The 19857-nt window shown below is 43.8% G+C and overlaps 1 protein-coding gene across 1 annotated transcript; it reads left to right on the forward strand.

Annotated features, from left to right (window-relative positions):
• The first annotated feature begins 5242 nt into the window (after positions 1-5242).
• On the forward strand, positions 5243-19017 carry LOC141108828 (glycerophosphoinositol inositolphosphodiesterase GDPD2-like). The gene is made up of 4 exons (XM_073600784.1): positions 5243-5422; positions 5745-5827; positions 7365-7390; positions 16233-19017. Exons 1-4 carry the CDS (start codon positions 5258-5260, stop codon positions 16277-16279), a joined length of 321 nt encoding a protein of 106 aa, XP_073456885.1. The 5' UTR covers positions 5243-5257; the 3' UTR covers positions 16280-19017.
• The last annotated feature ends 840 nt before the right edge of the window (positions 19018-19857 follow it).

A 19857-nucleotide genomic window follows, 5' to 3' on the forward strand; every position in this document is an offset into this window, starting at 1 on the left:
TAAAGGAAATCAGAAGCACACAAAGCATTTTAAAGAAAAAAGTTAATAATATCAGAAAAATTCTTTACCTATCATTGCTGTAATATAAAGTAAGTTAAACCCAGACGCTGCTAGCCAGTGGCACCCAGAATGGCGTGACTGATACAATTAGTAACCAGTGCGCCACACCACACTGTCAGGGGGAGTCACTGCAAGAAAGGTAGAACGATGGGGAGATGTTAGAGATAATCAGAGGATTAAACAGTAATCCCTAAGTATTCTGTACCAATAAGGAAGGGGGGATACCAAACAAAAAGGATGGATGTCCCCATCCTGCATGGGGGACATCAGCTAGGTACTCACAGGGGCTTCGGATGGCGTCAGTGGAGTGCTGGGTGTCCGTCTGGTGCAATAAGCAGCTGCGTCTGGGCATCTTAAATGCCTCCAACCCGGAAGTTCAACGGCGACAACAGTCGCCGTGATTACTTCCGGGTCCGGTCCTCCACTGTTGCGCATGCGCGGGAGAATGCCCAGCGCAAGCGCACAGCTCAAAAGTGATCAGTGCCTGAGCATTGATCATACGAGGCAGCAGCTGGGCTCATTAGAGCCCAGCCTGCCGCCGGAGGAGCGCAAGCCCGCCAAGGGGGGAGAATTAACTCCTCACATTCCTCCAAAGCAGAGTGGTCAGTGCAAATGATTAATAGGAATTTCAATACACATTATGTAAAACAAGGAATAGACTGGGAAAGGGGGGGGAAAGGACGATGCATGATCTCAAACGGTGGGGACATAAAGGAACCCACAGTTAAAGAAATAAGCATCATAACCCATCCCAGAACATATAAAATAACAATTCAATTTAGGTATACATAACTTTAATGAATAAAGCAAGCGATCTACTGAAAATTTGGAGTCAGCCACAGAAAGAAAACATCAAATTTATCAGAATTCACAAATTTTAATATAGTGCAAACCACTATATGTATAGAGTCCGATCATGTATAGTCAAGGGGGAGGGGGGACCTGAAATTCTGCAAAAAGAAGCCCAAAAGTTTTAATATTTTAATATATGGTGGAATCACGGCAGAGGCTAGGGGAGGGGGGGGGAAAGAAAGGGGGGAGAAGAGGGGGGGAAAGGGAAGAAGAAAGGAAAGGGGGAAAAAAGGGGGAAAAAAATAGTATTGTTACTAATTTATTCGAGAAAATATTTATATGAATGTGCCTCGTTGATACCGGGAGGAACACATGCATTCAATCGCTCAATCCAAAGGGATTCACGTTTTAAAATTTCCCGGTCCCAATTGCCCCCACGGGGGTCTTCAGGGACAACGTCTAACACAGTAAACCGGATGTAATCCAGATTGAAGCGATGGTGAATGCCTATATGGCGGCCCACAGTAGTGAGCTTGCCATTTGTGGAGGCATATAAATGATCCCCCAGTCTCTGCCGTAACTCTCTGATAGTTTTACCCACATAAAAAGCGCCACATGCGCAAGTCATGAGGTAAATTACCCCACTGAAGACCCCCGTGGGGGCAATTGGGACCGGGAAATTTTAAAACGTGAATCCCTTTGGATTGAGCGATTGAATGCATGTGTTCCTCCCGGTATCAACGAGGCACATTCATATAAATATTTTCTCGAATAAATTAGTAACAATACTATTTTTTTCCCCCTTTTTTCCCCCTTTCCTTTCTTCTTCCCTTCCCCCCCTCTTCTCCCCCCTTTCTTTCCCCCCCCCTCCCCTAGCCTCTGCCGTGATTCCACCATATATTAAAATATTAAAACTTTTGGGCTTCTTTTTGCAGAATTTCAGGTCCCCCCTCCCCCTTGACTATACATGATCGGACTCTATACATATAGTGGTTTGCACTATATTAAAATTTGTGAATTCTGATAAATTTGATGTTTTCTTTCTGTGGCTGACTCCAAATTTTCAGTAGATCGCTTGCTTTATTCATTAAAGTTATGTATACCTAAATTGAATTGTTATTTTATATGTTCTGGGATGGGTTATGATGCTTATTTCTTTAACTGTGGGTTCCTTTATGTCCCCACCGTTTGAGATCATGCATCGTCCTTTCCCCCCCCTTTCCCAGTCTATTCCTTGTTTTACATAATGTGTATTGAAATTCCTATTAATCATTTGCACTGACCACTCTGCTTTGGAGGAATGTGAGGAGTTAATTCTCCCCCCTTGGCGGGCTTGCGCTCCTCCGGCGGCAGGCTGGGCTCTAATGAGCCCAGCTGCTGCCTCGTATGATCAATGCTCAGGCACTGATCACTTTTGAGCTGTGCGCTTGCGCTGGGCATTCTCCCGCGCATGCGCAACAGTGGAGGACCGGACCCGGAAGTAATCACGGCGACTGTTGTCGCCGTTGAACTTCCGGGTTGGAGGCATTTAAGATGCCCAGACGCAGCTGCTTATTGCACCAGACGGACACCCAGCACTCCACTGACGCCATCCGAAGCCCCTGTGAGTACCTAGCTGATGTCCCCCATGCAGGATGGGGACATCCATCCTTTTTGTTTGGTATCCCCCCTTCCTTATTGGTACAGAATACTTAGGGATTACTGTTTAATCCTCTGATTATCTCTAACATCTCCCCATCGTTCTACCTTTCTTGCAGTGACTCCCCCTGACAGTGTGGTGTGGCGCACTGGTTACTAATTGTATCAGTCACGCCATTCTGGGTGCCACTGGCTAGCAGCGTCTGGGTTTAACTTACTTTATATTACAGCAATGATAGGTAAAGAATTTTTCTGATATTATTAACTTTTTTCTTTAAAATGCTTTGTGTGCTTCTGATTTCCTTTACCCAGGCATATTGGGACTTCTCTCCACTTCTTTGGCACTTCTCTTTTCTTCCCCCTCCCCTCCTCCCCTCTTCCCCCCCCCCCCCCCCTGTTTTTCTTCTTTTCCCCCCCCTCCTTCCTTCCCCCCTTTCCTTCCCCTTCCCCCCCCCCCCCCCTCTTTTTCCCCCCCTTGATCCCCTTCTTATCCACCATCCTCGTCCTCTTCCCCTCTCCTTTTTTCCCCCCATATTTTTCCCTCCCCCCCTTTTTCCTCCCATCCTTCCTTCCCCGTCTCTTCTGTCTTTTTCTCCCCCTCTCTCCCTCCCCCTTCTCTCTCCCCCCTTCCCCCCCCCCCCCCTTCCTCCTCTCCCTCTCCTTCCCCTTCTCTTCTTTGCCCTCTCCCTTCTTTCCCTTCTTCCTTTCCCTTCCCCTCTTACCCCACCCCTGTTTCTCCCCTCTCTTTCCCTTCCCCCCCCTTCCTTTCTTCTTTTTTTCCCCCCTCTCCTTTACCTGCTTTCCCCTTTCTCTCCCTTTGGTTCTAATAATTTCTTTCTTTTATTATGGCACTTCCTGGGTGGTCCCCTTTCATAAGAGAAAAAATATATTATATCAATTTGCTAAAAATATTTTATCCTATTAAATTTTCCACAATAGTATTTTCCTAATCTGCCTCCCTGGCCCGCCCCCGGGGGAACGCCTCTTGAGGGCGTCTCACAGTATTGCTCCAGAGAACCTTTGTGGTTACAGCTTGGTGAGTGCAATCTTTAAATCTAAGAATGCTCTCCAATATTAAATCTGTATACTCTCTTTGACAATTATTTATATATTGTTACCTGTCATGTTGATACTGTACTGTTTTCTCCCTTTCATAGACTATATACTATCAGACGCCTCCTGAAGAAGCGGCTGTGACCGCGAAACTGTAGAGGTCACGTCTGCAAGTATTATATTAGTCAACTCTCGCTTATGCATCTGTGTGGGCATTAGCTATACCAATAGAGTGTCAACAATGCTGTAAATAACCATTATTGTTTGTGTATGTAAAAATGTTGATTTTGTACAATATATGTCCCTTGTAGGACTTTTTATTATTATGGAATAAATTTATATTTTTTTAATAAAAACAAGTCTTTTCCTTATGGTACCGCAACAGTCCCTTTTTTTTTTCCTGAAAGAGGCAGGACTCTGTTGGAGAAGTCCCTGCTTTTTGCTTCTCTTTCAACTTCATTTTTGGCTCTATTCATACTCAGGATGATGGTACCTATTCACGAGATTATACCTCCTCTTGTAAACTTTGTGGCATATTTGTCAATTTCATCTCCTGTATTATGTCTGCAGTCTCTAAACATCTCCTGTATTATGTCTGCAGTCTCTGATCATCTCCTGTACTATGTCTGCAGTCTCTGATCCTCTCCTGTACTATGTCTGCAGTCTCTGATCATCTCCTGTACTATGTCTGCAGTCTCTGATCATCTCCTGTATTATGTCTGCAGTCTCTGATCCTCTCCTGTACTATGTCTGCAGTCTCTGATCATCTCCTGTACTATGTCTGCAGTCTCTGATCCTCTCCTGTACTATGTCTGCAGTCTCTGATCATCTCCTGTACTATGTCTGCAGTCTCTGATCATCTCCTGTATTATATCTGCAGTCTCTGATCCTCTCCTGTACTATGTCTGCAGTCTCTGATCATCTCCTGTATTATGTGTGCAGTCTCTGATCATCTCCTGTGTTATGTCTGCAGTCTCTGATCATCTCCTGTACTATGTCTGCAGTCTCTGATCATCTCCTGTATTATGTGTGCAGTCTCTGATCATCTCCTGTACTATGTCTGCAGTCTCTGATCATCTCCTGTACTATGTCTGCAGTCTCTGATCATCTCCTGTACTATGTCTTCAGCCTCTGGCAGCTTTTTATAGCATTACAATATCACTGAATTTTACACTTGAGGCCCCCTATATCAAGTAATTGACAACCATTGTTCTAGAGCACCCTGGTAGCTCAAAAACCTGGTTTTAATAACCACTTTTTGACAATCTACCTCAATTTCAACTTAAGGTGTATCTAAAACCAACAATTTCTGGTTTAGTTTTGGATGGGGTGTGGAATAGTTTTGAACCTCCATCAGGTTTGTGTTACTTTCTGTGTCCTCATTGGTGGGATCCACCCAACTTATTTGTCCTGGTGTGACTGTTGTCACCAGAAAGTGATGGGAATTCCAAAAATTCCAAAACTTTGCAGTTGTCACCATAACAGGTATAGAAGGAAAATCTTTCAATGGGGACACCTGTTCCAGAGACATCTGTCTAATGGATTTCCATGACTTTGGTGAGATTTCCTTTTACTTCCTGTCGTGTCTCTGACGTAGGAAGCGAGCTGAAATCTCCACAATTGGACACAATGAATAAGGTGGCTCTTGAGGTTTTGGTCTGCTCTAATTATTTATATTAGAAGTTCATCTTGCTGGTTGTGTTTATTTACATCCATGTTCTTGGTTCCCAGGTCATACCGCAAAGATAATATTTCAGTGAATCTGTTTGTGGTGAACGAACCCTGGCTGTTCTCACATCTGTGGTGTGCAGGAGCCACATCTGTCACCTCTAATGCCTTCCAGCTGCTGAAAGACCTGAACAGACCCATATGGCTGATGGTGAGTAAGCACTGGTTACAGAAGAAGATTGCCGTCCCACATTCTTCTTCATTACAAGTCTGTGGGACGATATGTGTGATGAGGGGTGTGACTGTTACTCAGCTCTGCCAGCACAGGGCGGAGGGAGGGCAGAAAGCAGCATAGAAAAGGTATGTTACGGCATTTCCAACCAAAAATCACTCACACATCATAACATGGGGTGTAAAACAATAGAGATCAAAAAGATGAGAGACTTCAACTTCAGTTGGGACATAAGTCAGCCCCCTTGTGTCTTTTAAGTCTTGTTCCTCCTGATGACGTTTGTACCTTTTTGTTCCTACAGGATCCTGATAATTACTTGATCATTTGGATCGTAGCGGATGTTTTGGCGCTTATCCACATTATATGGGCATTTGTGATTCAGAAGTAAGTAGGACAAAGCTAAGCTAACTTAGACTGCAATTTTATATGGAGATTGTCATTTAACTCCAAGATTTTTGATTTTCACCAACCCTATTCCTACGTCCCGTAACTTAAAGGCACAAAAAGTTCTAATGCTGTATCGTAATGTACCATTTTTCACATACTACACTATATGGACAAAGTCTGTGGACCTCATCTAAATGATGGAGCTCAGGAGGTCTCCAGTGAAGGGTCCTGGTAATCCTCCATCATACAAAGACATAGTAGACAATTGTACTCTTCTAACCTTGTGGTAACAGTTTGGTGAAGACCCTTTTGTTCCAGCATGACTGTGCCACCCCCCCCCCCCCCTCCTCCCTTTGTACAAAGCTAGCTCAATAAAGACATAGTGTGACAAGGTTGGTGTGGAGGAACTAGTGTCCTGTACAGAGCCCTGACCTCAACTCTACTTTTGGAACACCTTTGGTATAAGGTCTTCTCATTCAACATCAGTACCTGTCCTTAACCCTACAGAACACTCTTGGAATGAGGTCTTCTCATCTCAAAGGCGTTCAGTGGGTTTGAGGTCATGGAGGAACTCGAGTGTCCTGCATAGAGCCCGGACCTCAACCCTACTGAACACCTTTTTGGAATGCTGATGGCGAGCCAGGTCTTTATTTTCTTTTTTGGCGCCCAACGTGAGGATTAAAATGTGAGTCAGGTCTTTTCATCCAACATCAGTACTTGACTTTAAAATGGGCACAACTTCCCACAGACACCCTTCAAAATCTTCCCAGAAAAGTGGAGGATGTTATAACTACAAAAAAGGGCAACTCCATATTAATGGCCATAGTGTTGGAATCGGATGTTTAACAAGCTGGTATTGGTGTGATGGGTGTAGGAATATTAGTGTCCTGCACAAAGCCCTGACCTCAACCCTACTGAACACCTTTGGAATGAATTGTAATGCTGATGGTAAGCCAGGTCTATTTTTTTTTGGTGCCCAACATGTGAGCCAGGTCTTCCCATCCAACATCAGACCTCACACATGGGCACAAATTCCCACAGACACCCTCCAAAATCTTGTGGAAAATCTCAGAAGATTGGAGGATGTTATATCAACAATAGGGAACCTTGGTTTTAGGATGGGGTGTCCAAATCAAATGTCCTGCACAGAGCCCTCACCTCAACCCTACTGAACACCTTTTGAGATGAATTGGAGCACCGATTGGTGAGCTAAGTCTTCTCATCCAACATCAGTACCTGACCTCATAAATGCCCACAGACACCCTCCAAAAACTTGTGCAGGAGAGTGGAGGCTGTTAAAGTCACAAAAAGGGGACAACCCCAGATTAAAGGTCATGGTTCTGGATTGGGACTTTACTTGTTTACAGGTGTGATGGTCAGGTGTCCACAGACCCTTGGCCATATAGTCTCTAGTCTGGCTTGAAAAGTTCTTGCTGGCCCCAGTTTTTATATATACTGTATATTTTTTATGACATCAATTGAAAGTGAAATGTTGCTGTATTGTCTGAACATTTATGTTTTCCTCTTGTTGCAGGAAATGTTTACATAGAAGAGAAGAAGGTAATGTGTTTTCAATGTTTTGCTGTTAAGTTTTACACCCCGTTTTCCTTTATATTTAATACAATGTAGATCCTTGCTAGATTGGGAGGAGCATGTCATTGCCTGCAATGTGTGAATTTGCTGTTGTTCGGTCGTTTAGTCGCGTCCGACTCTTCGTGACCTCATGGACCATAGTGCGCAAGGCTTTTCTGTCCTCCACTGCCTCCCGGAGCTTGCTTAACTTCATGTTCATTGTTTCGATGATGCTTTCTATCCATCTTAGTTTCTGTCATCCTCTTCTCCTCCTTTTTTCCTCCCGAGTTTCCCAGCATCGGGGTCTCTTCCAATGAGTCCTCTCTTCGCATTAGGTGGCCAAAGTATTCGAGTTTCAGCTTCAGGATCTGTCCTTCCAGTAAATATTCAGGGTTGATTTCCTTCAAGATGGACAGCAAGAAGATCAAACCAGTTAAAGACTGGTTTGATCTTCTTGCCGTCCAACACCATAGTTCAAAAGCATCAATTCTTCGGCGTTCAGCCTTCCTTTATGGTCCAACTTTCACAGCCATAGGTTACTGCTGAGATAACCAAAGCTTTGACGATACGGCACTTTGTCGGTAGGGTGATGTCTCTGCTTTTTATAATGTTTAGGTTTGCCATTGCTATCCTCCCAAGAAGCAAGCGTCTCTTAATTTCATGGCTACAGTCACCGTCTGCTGTGATCTAGGAGCCTACGCTCACTCCCCCCCCCCCCCCAATTGTATCAATGGATACAACTTTCTTTGTTATTCTTCATCACATTCAATTTATATTAACCACTTCCGGACCGCCGCATGCCGATATACGTCGGCTGTTTGAAGAGGGGTAGCTTTGTTATGGCAGCAGCTAGATGCCATAAACCCCCGTATCCTTTTCTTCAGCGGGCGGTCCGGTTTCGGATTATAGTGGTCTCTGCGGCGGATTCGCCACGAGATCACTTTTATCGGCGGTGGAAGAGGGCCTCCCGCCGCTTACAGCAGCCGTCGGGCTGAGCTCTGATGAAGAAGGGATGTTCCCTTCGAAACGCGCCAGCTGGTAGTGATGCTTGTGTGTTCCTCCACGACCTTTGGAAGGTTTCGCTCATCATAGAACCATTTGGTGCTAGTCGGTGCATTTTTCACATTGCACCTTGTTCCCTAACCGCTTGTGAGTAATTTCCTTTATCATCTTATTCAATAAATACTTTTACAAAAAGATAATGCACATGGCTGGTGCGCTCCTTTTTCTTTTTATCTCGTCTTTTTGACCCCCCCCCCCGATCTCATATTTAAGAGGACCTGTCATGATTTTTTTCTATTACAAGGGATGTTTACATTCCTTGTAATAGGAATAAAAGTGACACAATTTTATTTTTCTTTAAAAGAACAGTGTAAAAATAAAAGGTAAAATAAATAAGAAAAAAACTACATTTTAAACGCGCCTCGTCCCGCCGAGCTCACGTGCAGAAGCGAACGCATAGGTGAGTAGCGCCCACATATGAAAACGGTGGTCAAGCCACACATGTGAGGTATCACTGCGATTGGTAGAGCGAGAGCAATAATTCTAGCCCTGGACTTCCCCTGTAACTCAAAACATGCAACCCGTGGATTTTTTTTTTATCAACGTCGCCTATGGAGACTTTTTAAGGGTAAAAGTTTGTCACCGTTCCACGAGCGGGCGCAATTTTCAAGTGTGACATGTTGGGTATCAATTTACTCGGCGTAACATTATCTTTCACAATATATTAAAAAAAAATGAGCTAACTTTACTGTTGTCTTATTTTTTAATTAGAAAAAATATTTTTTTTTCCAAGAAAAGTGCGCTTGTAAGACCGCTGCGCAAATACGGTGTGACAGAAAGTACTGCAACCACCACCATTTTATTCTCTAGGGTGTTAGGAAAAAAAAGTATAATGTTTGGGGGGTTCTAAGTAATTTTCTAGCAAAAAAACAAACAAACTGTTTTTAACTTGTAAACAACAAATCTCAGAAAGAGGCACGAGGCTGAAGTGGGTTAAATGCCTCAAATGGGTAAGATTACTGCACTTAGAGAAAAGAGAGGAGGAGGGGCACCATCATCCAAAATTGATTAATCCAAAAAGTTGGGGGATTGACCCCCAGAAAACCCCAACACGAATGGGGGGGGAGGGGGGTCAATCCGCCTACTTTTTGGATTCTTCATTATGTGTTTGGTTGGTGGGGGTGGGGTGTCAAAGTAAAGCTGGCCGTACACGGCTGGATCTTTGTTGGAACGTTCGCACGCAGAGCATTCGATGATGTCATCGTCGGGTCACACCCATTTTGGCTGAAGGCTTTTAAAATTTTCACCCAGACCCGACACTTGGATGGATTTTCAGATTGTATTAAACAGATTTCTGTTGCTTCTGAAATCTACAAAAGAATAAAAGGAAAGTTTATTGAAATGTATCCGTATGGTGAATATTTATATACACATTATATGTTCATCAGCCAATAGGATTGTAGTGGATACAATTCATTAAAAGAATGTATCTAGAATTAGAATGTAATTATGAATTTTTATTTTGCATACATTGTACAGAAACCTCCGTTATTCTTCTTTCACACATTCTATTCCGTACATAATCATTTCAAAGAATGAATATTCATGACCGAGATGGTTCTAATTCTGGAGGAAACTTTTCCCGGCACATGTGCGGTGTAATAAATCTGGCACTATCACCGAAAAACAATCCTCCATTTGTCGTCCCCCCCCCCCCCCCATTAACCTCTTCCCAACCGGGCCAATTCTGACACTTCGCTCCTACATGTAAAAATCGACTTTTTTGCTAGATAATTACTTAGAACCCTCCCAAACATTACTAAATATATATATATATGAGGCCCTATAGAATAAAATAGTGGGTGTTGCAATTTTTCATGTCACGCGGTATTTGCGCAGCGTTTTTTTTTTTTTCAAACGCAATCTTTTTTGGGGAAAAAAAAAACACTTTAATGAATTTAACCACTTGCTTACTGGGCGCTGGTACCCCCCTTCCTGCCCAGGTCAGTTTTCAGCGCTGTCACACTTTGGATGACAATTGCGCGGTTATGCTACAATGTACCCGAACGAAATTTAATTAATTTTTTGCACACAATAGAGCTGTTTTTTTTTTTTTTTTTTTTTTGTGGTATTTGATCAGCACTGGGGTTTTTTATTTTTTTGCTAAATAAACCAAAAAAGACATAACAAAATGCCAAAAACTTTTTTTCTAATATTTTACTTCTAATCTCTCCTATGGCCTCCCCTGCAGCCGATCACACACAGATTAAAGGCAGAATACAAAATACATCTAGAATTATTGAACCCCCGTGTCAGTTTTTGAGCTTAGTACAAGACATAGGCGCTGTGTGCGTTCCCCAACAATTAACGGCAGCGGTCAAACACTCATAACGGTGATCAATGATTCCCAAGCAGTCCTTTCAGCTGCTTTCCTGGCGGCCAGGTAAACAAAGAGGTGGAACCCATAAGTGGTGACACAACTCGTCGCTCCCGGTTTCCGGGGGTTACAGAGCGAGGAATGATGTCGGTTCCCCTCTCCATGCAGGGCCGCCACCGCCGCATCACTCCCGGGCACCACGATTGTACGTTAAAGCCCGGGGGAGGGGGTGGGACCCCCTTCCGCCACCCGCAGAATTGATCAAGTGGATCACTTCTGCATGTTAGGGAATTGCCAAGTGAAAACAAACATACCGGAACGATGCCTGTAGGTGCAGCCGGCATCATCCCGCTGTAACCACTGAAACCCGAGGACGTCCTCCCGGCGGGAAGTGGTTAAAGACCCGCCTTTTCTGGTACTTTTTGTTTACAAGTTTTTCCTAGAAAATTACTTATAACCCCCAAACATTTATATATATATATATATATATATATATATATAATTACTATTATAAAAAACATTTTTTTTTTTTTTTAGCAGAGACCCTAGGGAATAAAATGGCAATCGTTCCAATTTTTTATGTCACACAGTATTTGTGCAGCAGTTTTTCAAACGCAATTATTTTGTAAAAAAACAAATCAAAACGCAATATTTACCCAATTTTTTGTTGTAAAGTATAAGATGATGTTACGCTAAGTAAATAGATACCCAACATGTCATGTTTTACCCCTCTTAATGACCAGGCCTTTTTTTTTTTTTTTTTTTTGCGATACGGCACTGCGTTACTTAAACTGAACCCCCACACACACACACAAATAGAGCTTTCTTTTGGTGGCATTTGATCACCTCCTGAGGTTTTTGTTTTTTGCGCTATAAACAAAAAAAGCAACAATTTTGAAAAATTTTATATATATATTATACATGCACGGGACTTATAGCGGGACTGCGATATTGTGGCAGACAAATCTGACACTTTTAGGGACCAGTGACACTAATACAGTGAATACACAACGCACCGCTGATCTGCATTTTTTATATAGCGCAGCTTTTCTCTTCCATCTATTACGTGCAAACTTTGCTGTATGCTGCTGCTTATGTTATTGGGACTTTATATTTATTTATCATTAATATCATCTAATGTCAATAAGATTGCCATGTGCACTTGAGCGCGTTTTTTTTTTCCCTCTATACACTAATACAGTGATCAGTGCTAAAAAAAAAATATGCACTGTCACTGTACTAATGCACTGTCACTGGCAGGGAAGGGGTTAACATCAGGGGCGATCAAAGGGTTAAACGTGTGCTTACGAACTGTGGAGGAGGTGCTTTAACTGGGGGAAGACAGAGATCCCGTGTTTCTACTAACAGAAGAACGATCTGCCTCTGTCAGGAACGATCGGTGGGTCCCGGCGGATTGGCTCCGCAGCTCCGGAAGTGCAAAATCACCTACCTACATGTGATTTTGTGCAGTGGAGCCGCTGCCCCCGCAGTAAATATATGTGAGGTGGTTGGCAAGAAGTTAAAGTAGAATTCCAGGGATGGATATTTTATACAGAGTTACATTGTTTCATTTTAGAGCAACTATGTATATACCATAGCTGGGGGATCACTGTATACACACACTAATACTACAGTGATCTCTGTTTGCTTCCAGGTGCTGCGCTGAGTGGCTGCCCTGCTGCATTGTGAACACAGGAGGCTCTCCTCTCCACACAGGTGCCATTCACAGAATGCTTTGCATTCCCTAAATGAATACAAAGTGTCCTCTGATTGGATGGAGAACGCAACATCGCCTCTCCACCTTATCCAGTTAGAAACCGCTTTGCATTCATCTAGAAGATGCAAAGCATTCTCTGAATGGCACCCGACCTCCTGTATTCACAATGCAGCAGCACCCAGAAGCGAGTGGAAATCACTGTAGTAGAGACGTACTTCAGTAAATTAGAGCTTCCGGAAGGGTCCCGCAGCTATGATATACACAGTGGGGGGGGGGGGGGGGGGGGGGGGATACTGATCGTCTCCCCTGCAGATTGTGTAAGTTTTGCCCACTTACATAGAAATGAAGGGTCTATAATTTTTATCATAGGTGTATTTTATATGATAGAGACAGAATATCAACCAAAAATCCAGAAAAATCACACAATACAAATGTTATAAATGGAGTTGCAGTTCAGTGAGTAAAATAAGTATTTGATCCCCTTCAGAAAACATGACTTAGTAGTTGGTGGAGAAACCCTTGTTGGCGATCACAGAGGTCAGACGTTTCTTGTAGTTGGTGATCAGGTTTGCACACATCGCAGGAGGGATTTTGGTCCACTCTTCTTTACAGATCTCGAAGTTTCAGCTCCTCCATACATTTTCTATGGGATTAAGGTCTGGAGACTGGCTAGGACACGTGCTTCTTCATGTGCTTCTTCTTGAGCCAGTCCTTTGTTGCCTTGGCGGTATGTTTTGGGTCATTGTCATGCTGAAAGACCCATCAATGACCCATCTTCAGTGTTCTGGATAAGGGAAGAAGGTTCTCATCCAAGATCTTACAATACATGGCCCCGTCCATTGGACCCTCAATGCGGCAAAGTCGGCCTGAACCTTTATCAGAGAAACAGCCCCAAAGTATCATGTTTCCACCTCCGTGTGTGACTGTAGGGATGATGTTCTTAGGGTCATAGACCTTTTCTTCCTCCAAACATGACGAGTCCCGCTCCTCATGAAGACACATGTACAGGTCCATCTGATGTTTGCCAATGAACATCTAAATGATTCAGAGAAGGATTGGAAGAAAGTTCTGTGGTCAGTTGAGACCAAAATTCAGCTCTTTGGCATAAACTTGACTCGCCGTGTTTGGAGGAAGAAAAATGTTGACTATGACCCTAAGAACACCATCCCTACAGTCACATCATCATCCCTACAGTCACATACAGAGGTGGAAACATGATACTTTGGGGCTGTTTCTCTGATAAAGGTTCAGGCCGACTTTGCCGCATTGAGGGGCCAATGGACGGGGCCATGTATTGTAAAATCTTGGAGGAGAACCTTCTTCCCTCATCCAGAACACTGAAGATGGGTCATGGATGGGTCTTGCAGGATGACAATGACCCAAAACATACCACCAAGGCAACAAAGGAGTGGCTCAAGAAGAACCACATTAAGGTCACGGAGTGGCCTTGCCAGTCTCCAGACCTTAATCCTATAGAAAATGTATGGAGGGAGCTGAAATTTTCAAGTTGGCAAGAGACAGCCAAGAAACCTTAAAGGATTGAGTCCTGGTTCACACCTATGCATTTTTTTTTTTTTTTTTTTGTGCATTTTCAGTTTTGCAGAAACACACTACAGTCCATTTAACATGGTTTCCTATGGGTCATGTTCACATCTATGCATTTTATGTAAAGGGCCAGGGACTTTTTTCTTGTTCTTGTTTCCATTGACTTTAATGGATCAAAAATGTGTATTGATAAACGCAAACTGCAACCTGCATAGATGTGAACCAGGCCTTAGAGAAGATCTGTAGAGAAGAGTGGACCAAAATCCCTCCTGAGATGTGTGCAAACCTGATCACCACCTACAAGAAACGTCTGACCTCTGTGATCACCAACAAGGGTTTCTCCACCAACTACTAAGTCATGATTTGCTTGGGGATCAAATATAGGACATTTTTTTTCTTCTTGAGTTTAGTTATGCTTTTATTTTCTCCAGATTGGACATAAGGATGGACATGACTGAAACCTTTTAAAGCCTAACTCTGTGTTTTAATGTCCCCTTTTAAATAGTTTGCTTGGACCAAGGTGGCCCAATTCTACCACTTCCTGCACCAAGAAGTGCGCTCGCTGGGAGCGCTGTATTACCTGTGTGTAGCCTCCACTATCAGTGTACAGCGCTGTGTTCCCGTCCCTTTCCCAGAGCAAAATAGGGTTGGACTGAGTGCTGCTCATCTGTTCACAGGAAGCTTTGTATTCTATAAATGAATACAAAGCTTCCTCTGATTGGCTGAGGCAGGTGGATGACCTCACAATCTCCACCGCCAATGAGAGGAAGCTTTGTATTCATTTACAGAATACAAAGCTCCCTGTGAATGGATGAGCAGTGCTCAGCCTGACTAATTTGTTCCGGAGTGAGACAGGAAGTTCCATATCACTGCTGGAACTCAGCGCTGTATACTGAAAGCTGAGGCTACGTTTAAAAAGTTAAACCTAAACAAACCATTTCCTGTAGGTGATTTGTAACGGAAGTGACGTTCCATCGCGGCCATCTTGGTACACCCGCACCCGTCTGAAGTCGTCAAGCCGACATCTTTTCACACCCACCGAAGTCTTACATGTTACACTTATTTTTACCACTAAACTCAGCTTAAATCATGAAATACGGGATTTGGAATTTCGTGACACTGTTTTAAAGTTGAACTTTAAAAAGCAGCGGTCTTCTGTCAGATCAGCAAACCTGTGAGATCGGCAGGCTTGCTCCCGTTTCTAAAATTTAACATCGAAACAGTGTCTCGGACTTCTAAATATTGTATTTCATGATATAAAGCTCAGTTTAGTGGTAAAAAATAAGTGTGAAATGCAAGACCTCGGTGGGTGTAAAAAGATGTCCGCTTGGTGACTTCAGACTGTGAGCGTAGTGTGGCCGAGTGTCAGATGTACAAAGATGGCCACAATGCAACGTCACTTCCGTTACAGAATCTGATGGGTTGCCTAATCTGACAGAACACCTGCATTCTTGTATTTACATTTTATCTGAGTCATCGTTGTTAAGGACACGGCAGCCCCGCTTCCTAACAACCGGCTTGGGCACAGCTCCCGTTTCTTAAAGTCCACATTGTAATCGCACCTGACAAACCAAAATCACGCTGTGAATTTGCACCTAAATTGCACTCAATAACAAATGGAATTCGCACCACAGCAGTGTGAACCGGGGCTCAATGTATCGGCTTTAGTATTGGTGCATTTGCACGAGTACAGGTACTCGTGCATATGCTTCGTATCGGCACAACGCTAAATTAAATGGTAGACCAGATGGACCTCTTGGTTCTGTGCCATGACTTTTCTATATTTCATGGCTGGCCACTCTTCTAGATTTCATAAGGAACCGACTGGACCTTTTTGAAGGTCCTCTGCCATCCCTCTTCTATATTTTATGGTAAACTGGATGGAATTCTTGGTGGTGCTCTGCCATCACTCTTCTATATTTCATCGTGGCCTGGATAGACCATTTGATTGTCCTCTTCCGTGACTCTTCTATATTTCATTGTGACCTGGATGGAATTCTTGGTGGTTGCTCTGCCATCACTCTTCTATATTTCATGGTGGCCTGGATAGACCTTTTGATTGTCCTCTCCCGTCACTCTTCTAGATTTTATGGTGACCTGGATGGAATTTTTGGTGGTCCTCTGCTGTCACTCTTCTATATCTCATGTACTCTTCTATCTTCTAATATGACCAATCTTTATAATTCCAGAATCCGAGACTGTGCTGCTGATGAAGATAGAGAATCTGGTCTCCTGATGTGACTTGATGCTGCTTTGATACGTCTGTGCCATAACCGTCCCTTCTTCACTTTCCGGAAGGGGAAGCACTGAAAATGGAGCAGACCCGTCTAAGAGACTTATCAGAACTTTTAACTCGCAAATCTCCAAATCTGTGCCAAAGGAATGAAAGAGACTGAGGCCTACAAAGATTCCGAGACCAGCTGTGGCTTTGGCATATTCCGGGTGCGGTCTATTTATAGATTTGTAAGATGTACTTTGGCCACTTTTCTGGTCAGAAGAACTCTTAAAGCCCATTTTCAGGCAAAAAAAAAAAAAGTAAAAAATAAAATATTTATATATGAGATTTGGGTAGCGGAAGAAAAAGTCAGAACCTCTGTTAGGTTTTAGATGTTAAGGTTCATGTACACTACAGCTGCTAAACTTGAGTTTAGGAGCTTTTGGTGTTATTTATTTTTGCCAAAGTTCTTAAACTCAACTCCATAAAAGTCCATGTACAGATAGGCTTTTACAAGAATTTAGAAGCTGCTGTGGTTAGGGGGGGAGGTTCAACTTTCCTCTCCTGAACGCGGAATACTTCCGTTCAGGATAGGAACGTTTTGACTGCCGGCTGTGTTGCGTTTTTCCTGTGGTTAACCTATTCTGTGTGTACATGAGCTCCTACCTGTGTCCCTGCTGAAATTTCCCTCTCACTTCCTGTTCTGTCTGACACTCACCAGATAGACAGGAAGTGCAGAAATATCTCCAAGATGGCAATAAGAACCGGAAAAGGCTTCTAACCTTTCCAAACACTATGCACACCTAAAATGTTCTGGCTGGATTTGGGCTTTAGGGTGAAATATTTTTCTTAATTTGGAAAAGGGTGACATTTATTATAAAATAACTTTTAGAGAGGTTTATATTTTTGGATTTTTTTGCACTATTTAAAATGTTGGTTTACAAACTGAGATCCTTGTGTTATGAATTTCTTATCGTTCGTTGTCTTCCGTCTGCTCAGGCTTATGGCGTCCATGCTGTTCTTGCCCATACCCCCTACACTTTTGTATTAAATGTGTAACTACGACCTTTAACCCCTTCCCATCCCGTCTTAGTGGCCATTTAAGTGGGAGTTGGGGCGGACTTCCCAAATCACATAATCGCTGCGATTGGCTGTCTCGGTGGTCATATGATTTGGGAGCCCATCAATTCCCGGTCACACGGACCAGGAGCTGCTGTCTACGACAGCTCGGCCACTGTGCCAGGAACGTGCGGTTAGCTCGCTCTCTGCGCAGAACCCTCGGCCCGCCAAAGATGCGTAGGTGCTGCCTACGGGCATTAAGGCTCCGCCCCTACCACCCGGCTGGCAAGAGGTTAAACATTTTGACCCCTATACGATAGAACCCATGACCGGCAAAGCGCCCTTCACAGACTTTGTTTTAAAGATCCAAATATTTTAGATTAGCAAAATCCATTCAATGCACTTTGTGGGGGGGGGAAGAGGGGTGGTGGTGCGCCCACATCCTTACGGAACGAGTAATAATCCCATAGAAGAATATTTTTATATAAAAAAAAAAGTTTTTATTACCCAGCAGCCCTGAAGAATTGGAGGGGGGGGCACCAACCATGAAATAAGTTGGCCGTATTATACGGATCATCAATGGTCTTTTAACACAAAGTTGCCTGACGCTCTGTGGAAGGTCTCGCCCACTCTATGCTGGGGCCGCCATGCCTTGGTGGTGGCACCTGTTGTAGATATATTTGGATGTCTGGGTGGTGCATCATATCAATTTATGCTGACAACCCCCCACTGGTCCTTCCAGGAGTAGAGCAGCCCAGGTCCAGTACATGGACCTACATCCTGAACCCTTCAACTTTGGTACAGAAAAGTGGAAGCCCCACTGAACTCTCAACCCAAAGCTGAAGGTGGCTAATGGAGGAGACCTTGATTGGAGCCTCCACCACTGCAAATCCATTTGGGTCCTGGTCTGAGGAGCCCGTCCTTGCTTTCATGAAGATGCAGAAAAAGGAGAAGTCGCACACGAATGATGTCACTTGGCTCGGTCAATATTTAGTCAGCTATAAAAGCAAAAAACAGTTCATCTCCGCAAGGAGACAGCCCCTCTCCGACATGTTTCGCCTTCAGGGGCGTAGTCATGTGAACTGTGTTTTTCTTCTTTTTTTTTTTTTTTTTTTTTTATGGCTGAATAAACATTGACCAAGCTAAGCGATGTCCTTGGCTTCTCCTTTTTTCTGTGTTTTCATGGAGTGAGGACGGGCTCATTAGACCGGGACCTGATGGGATTTGCAGTGGTGGAGGCGGCTTGGATCGATGGCTCCTGCCTTACTTACCCCTCAGCTTTGGTTTCAGTGCAACCCTACACTCCAAAATTTTCAGGTTAAAAAGGACAGGTCCCCCCCCCCCCCCCCCCTTTTTAAAGCTCACACCCCCTGACCCCTTTATACCCGCCATCATAGCTCTTCCCCTCTCTGGGTGTAGCTACTCCTGGTGCTTCCAGGGATGAGGTAGTACTTAAGGTTCAGGCCTGGCAATTGGCTACTAGACCTGTCACATGACAAAGGGGGTGATGTCATCGCTCTTTCTACTCTTCTGTCATTGGGGGGAGCACTATGAAGGTTTATAGTAGATGGTGGCCGGAGGTTGGGCTTTAAAGAGGCCCTGTCACTTTGGGTGAAGGTGGTAAGGTCTCCTCTTTAACTGTCTGTAAAATGTGCCGGGATGTCAGGCCTGAATAAATAAAACTTTATTTAAAAAAACAATATTTACTGTGTGTGATGTTATTTTATCTATGAAGGGGGAGGGGATAAAGATTGAGATTTATATGATATATTTGCAATAAATACGTATATATCAGTTTTCACCAAATATAACGGACCATGAAAGGAGTAAAAAAGGCCAACTACAATCTTGGAACGTTTGCGCCCACGGGTACCTCTAATGATGATTACCACTGAATGTGCCCTGGTATCAGTCTCCTACAGTACAGCAGAGCTCAGACTAGGAGAGGGAGAAGCAGCATAAGGAACCTACTGGGGGCGGGGTGCATCCTGAGAGCAAAGTGGCAGGTGAACTCCTTCATTGGTCAGCTTTTTAGTTCCACTGCCCAGTCGCATGGTTAGGGGTGGAGAGGAGACCTGTAAGTGAAGGGAAAACTGCAGCAGAGAAAGATCCATGGCTGTGCTGGGTAAGCCCCCACCCCCCCTGTTCACATCGGTGCATTATGACAAGTCACACTCTATTGTCTGCGATGGAGCCACTCAAAACGACGCCGATTTTGTGATGCCGCACCGATTTGAAAAAGACCTTCCTGCGCTATTTTTGGCGATTTTTAGGTGCGACTTGTATAGAGATCTGTGCATAAAGATGTCAGCCAAGTCGTGCCTGAAGTCACATGGACATGTGGCCCTAAAATCATGCAATTTCAAGCAAAGTTGCATGATTTCAAAGCCGCATTCAGTGTGAACCAGGGGCAATCCTTAGAATTTATTTTGGATGGAGTAAGGAAGGGATTAGAACCTCTGTCAGGTCTGTCCCCCCCACTGAGTAGATTCACCCCCCGATGTTACCGAGGCGGAACATGACGGGATATCCAGAATGTT

Source organism: Aquarana catesbeiana, linkage group LG09 (genome assembly GCF_042186555.1).
Source record: "Aquarana catesbeiana isolate 2022-GZ linkage group LG09, ASM4218655v1, whole genome shotgun sequence".
Classification (NCBI taxonomy): Eukaryota; Metazoa; Chordata; class Amphibia; order Anura; family Ranidae; genus Aquarana; species Aquarana catesbeiana.

Bases quoted from the DNA above. Each gene is read 5' to 3' on its own strand.
- LOC141108828 (XM_073600784.1), top strand. From the start codon at position 5,258: ATGTTCTTGGTTCCCAGGTCATACCGCAAAGATAATATTTCAGTGAAT. The intron at 5,423-5,744 runs GTGAGTAAGCAC...TTGTTCCTACAG, and splicing joins ACAGACCCATATGGCTGATG to GATCCTGATAATTACTTGAT. The intron at 7,391-16,232 runs GTAATGTGTTTT...TTATAATTCCAG, and splicing joins TTTACATAGAAGAGAAGAAG to AATCCGAGACTGTGCTGCTG.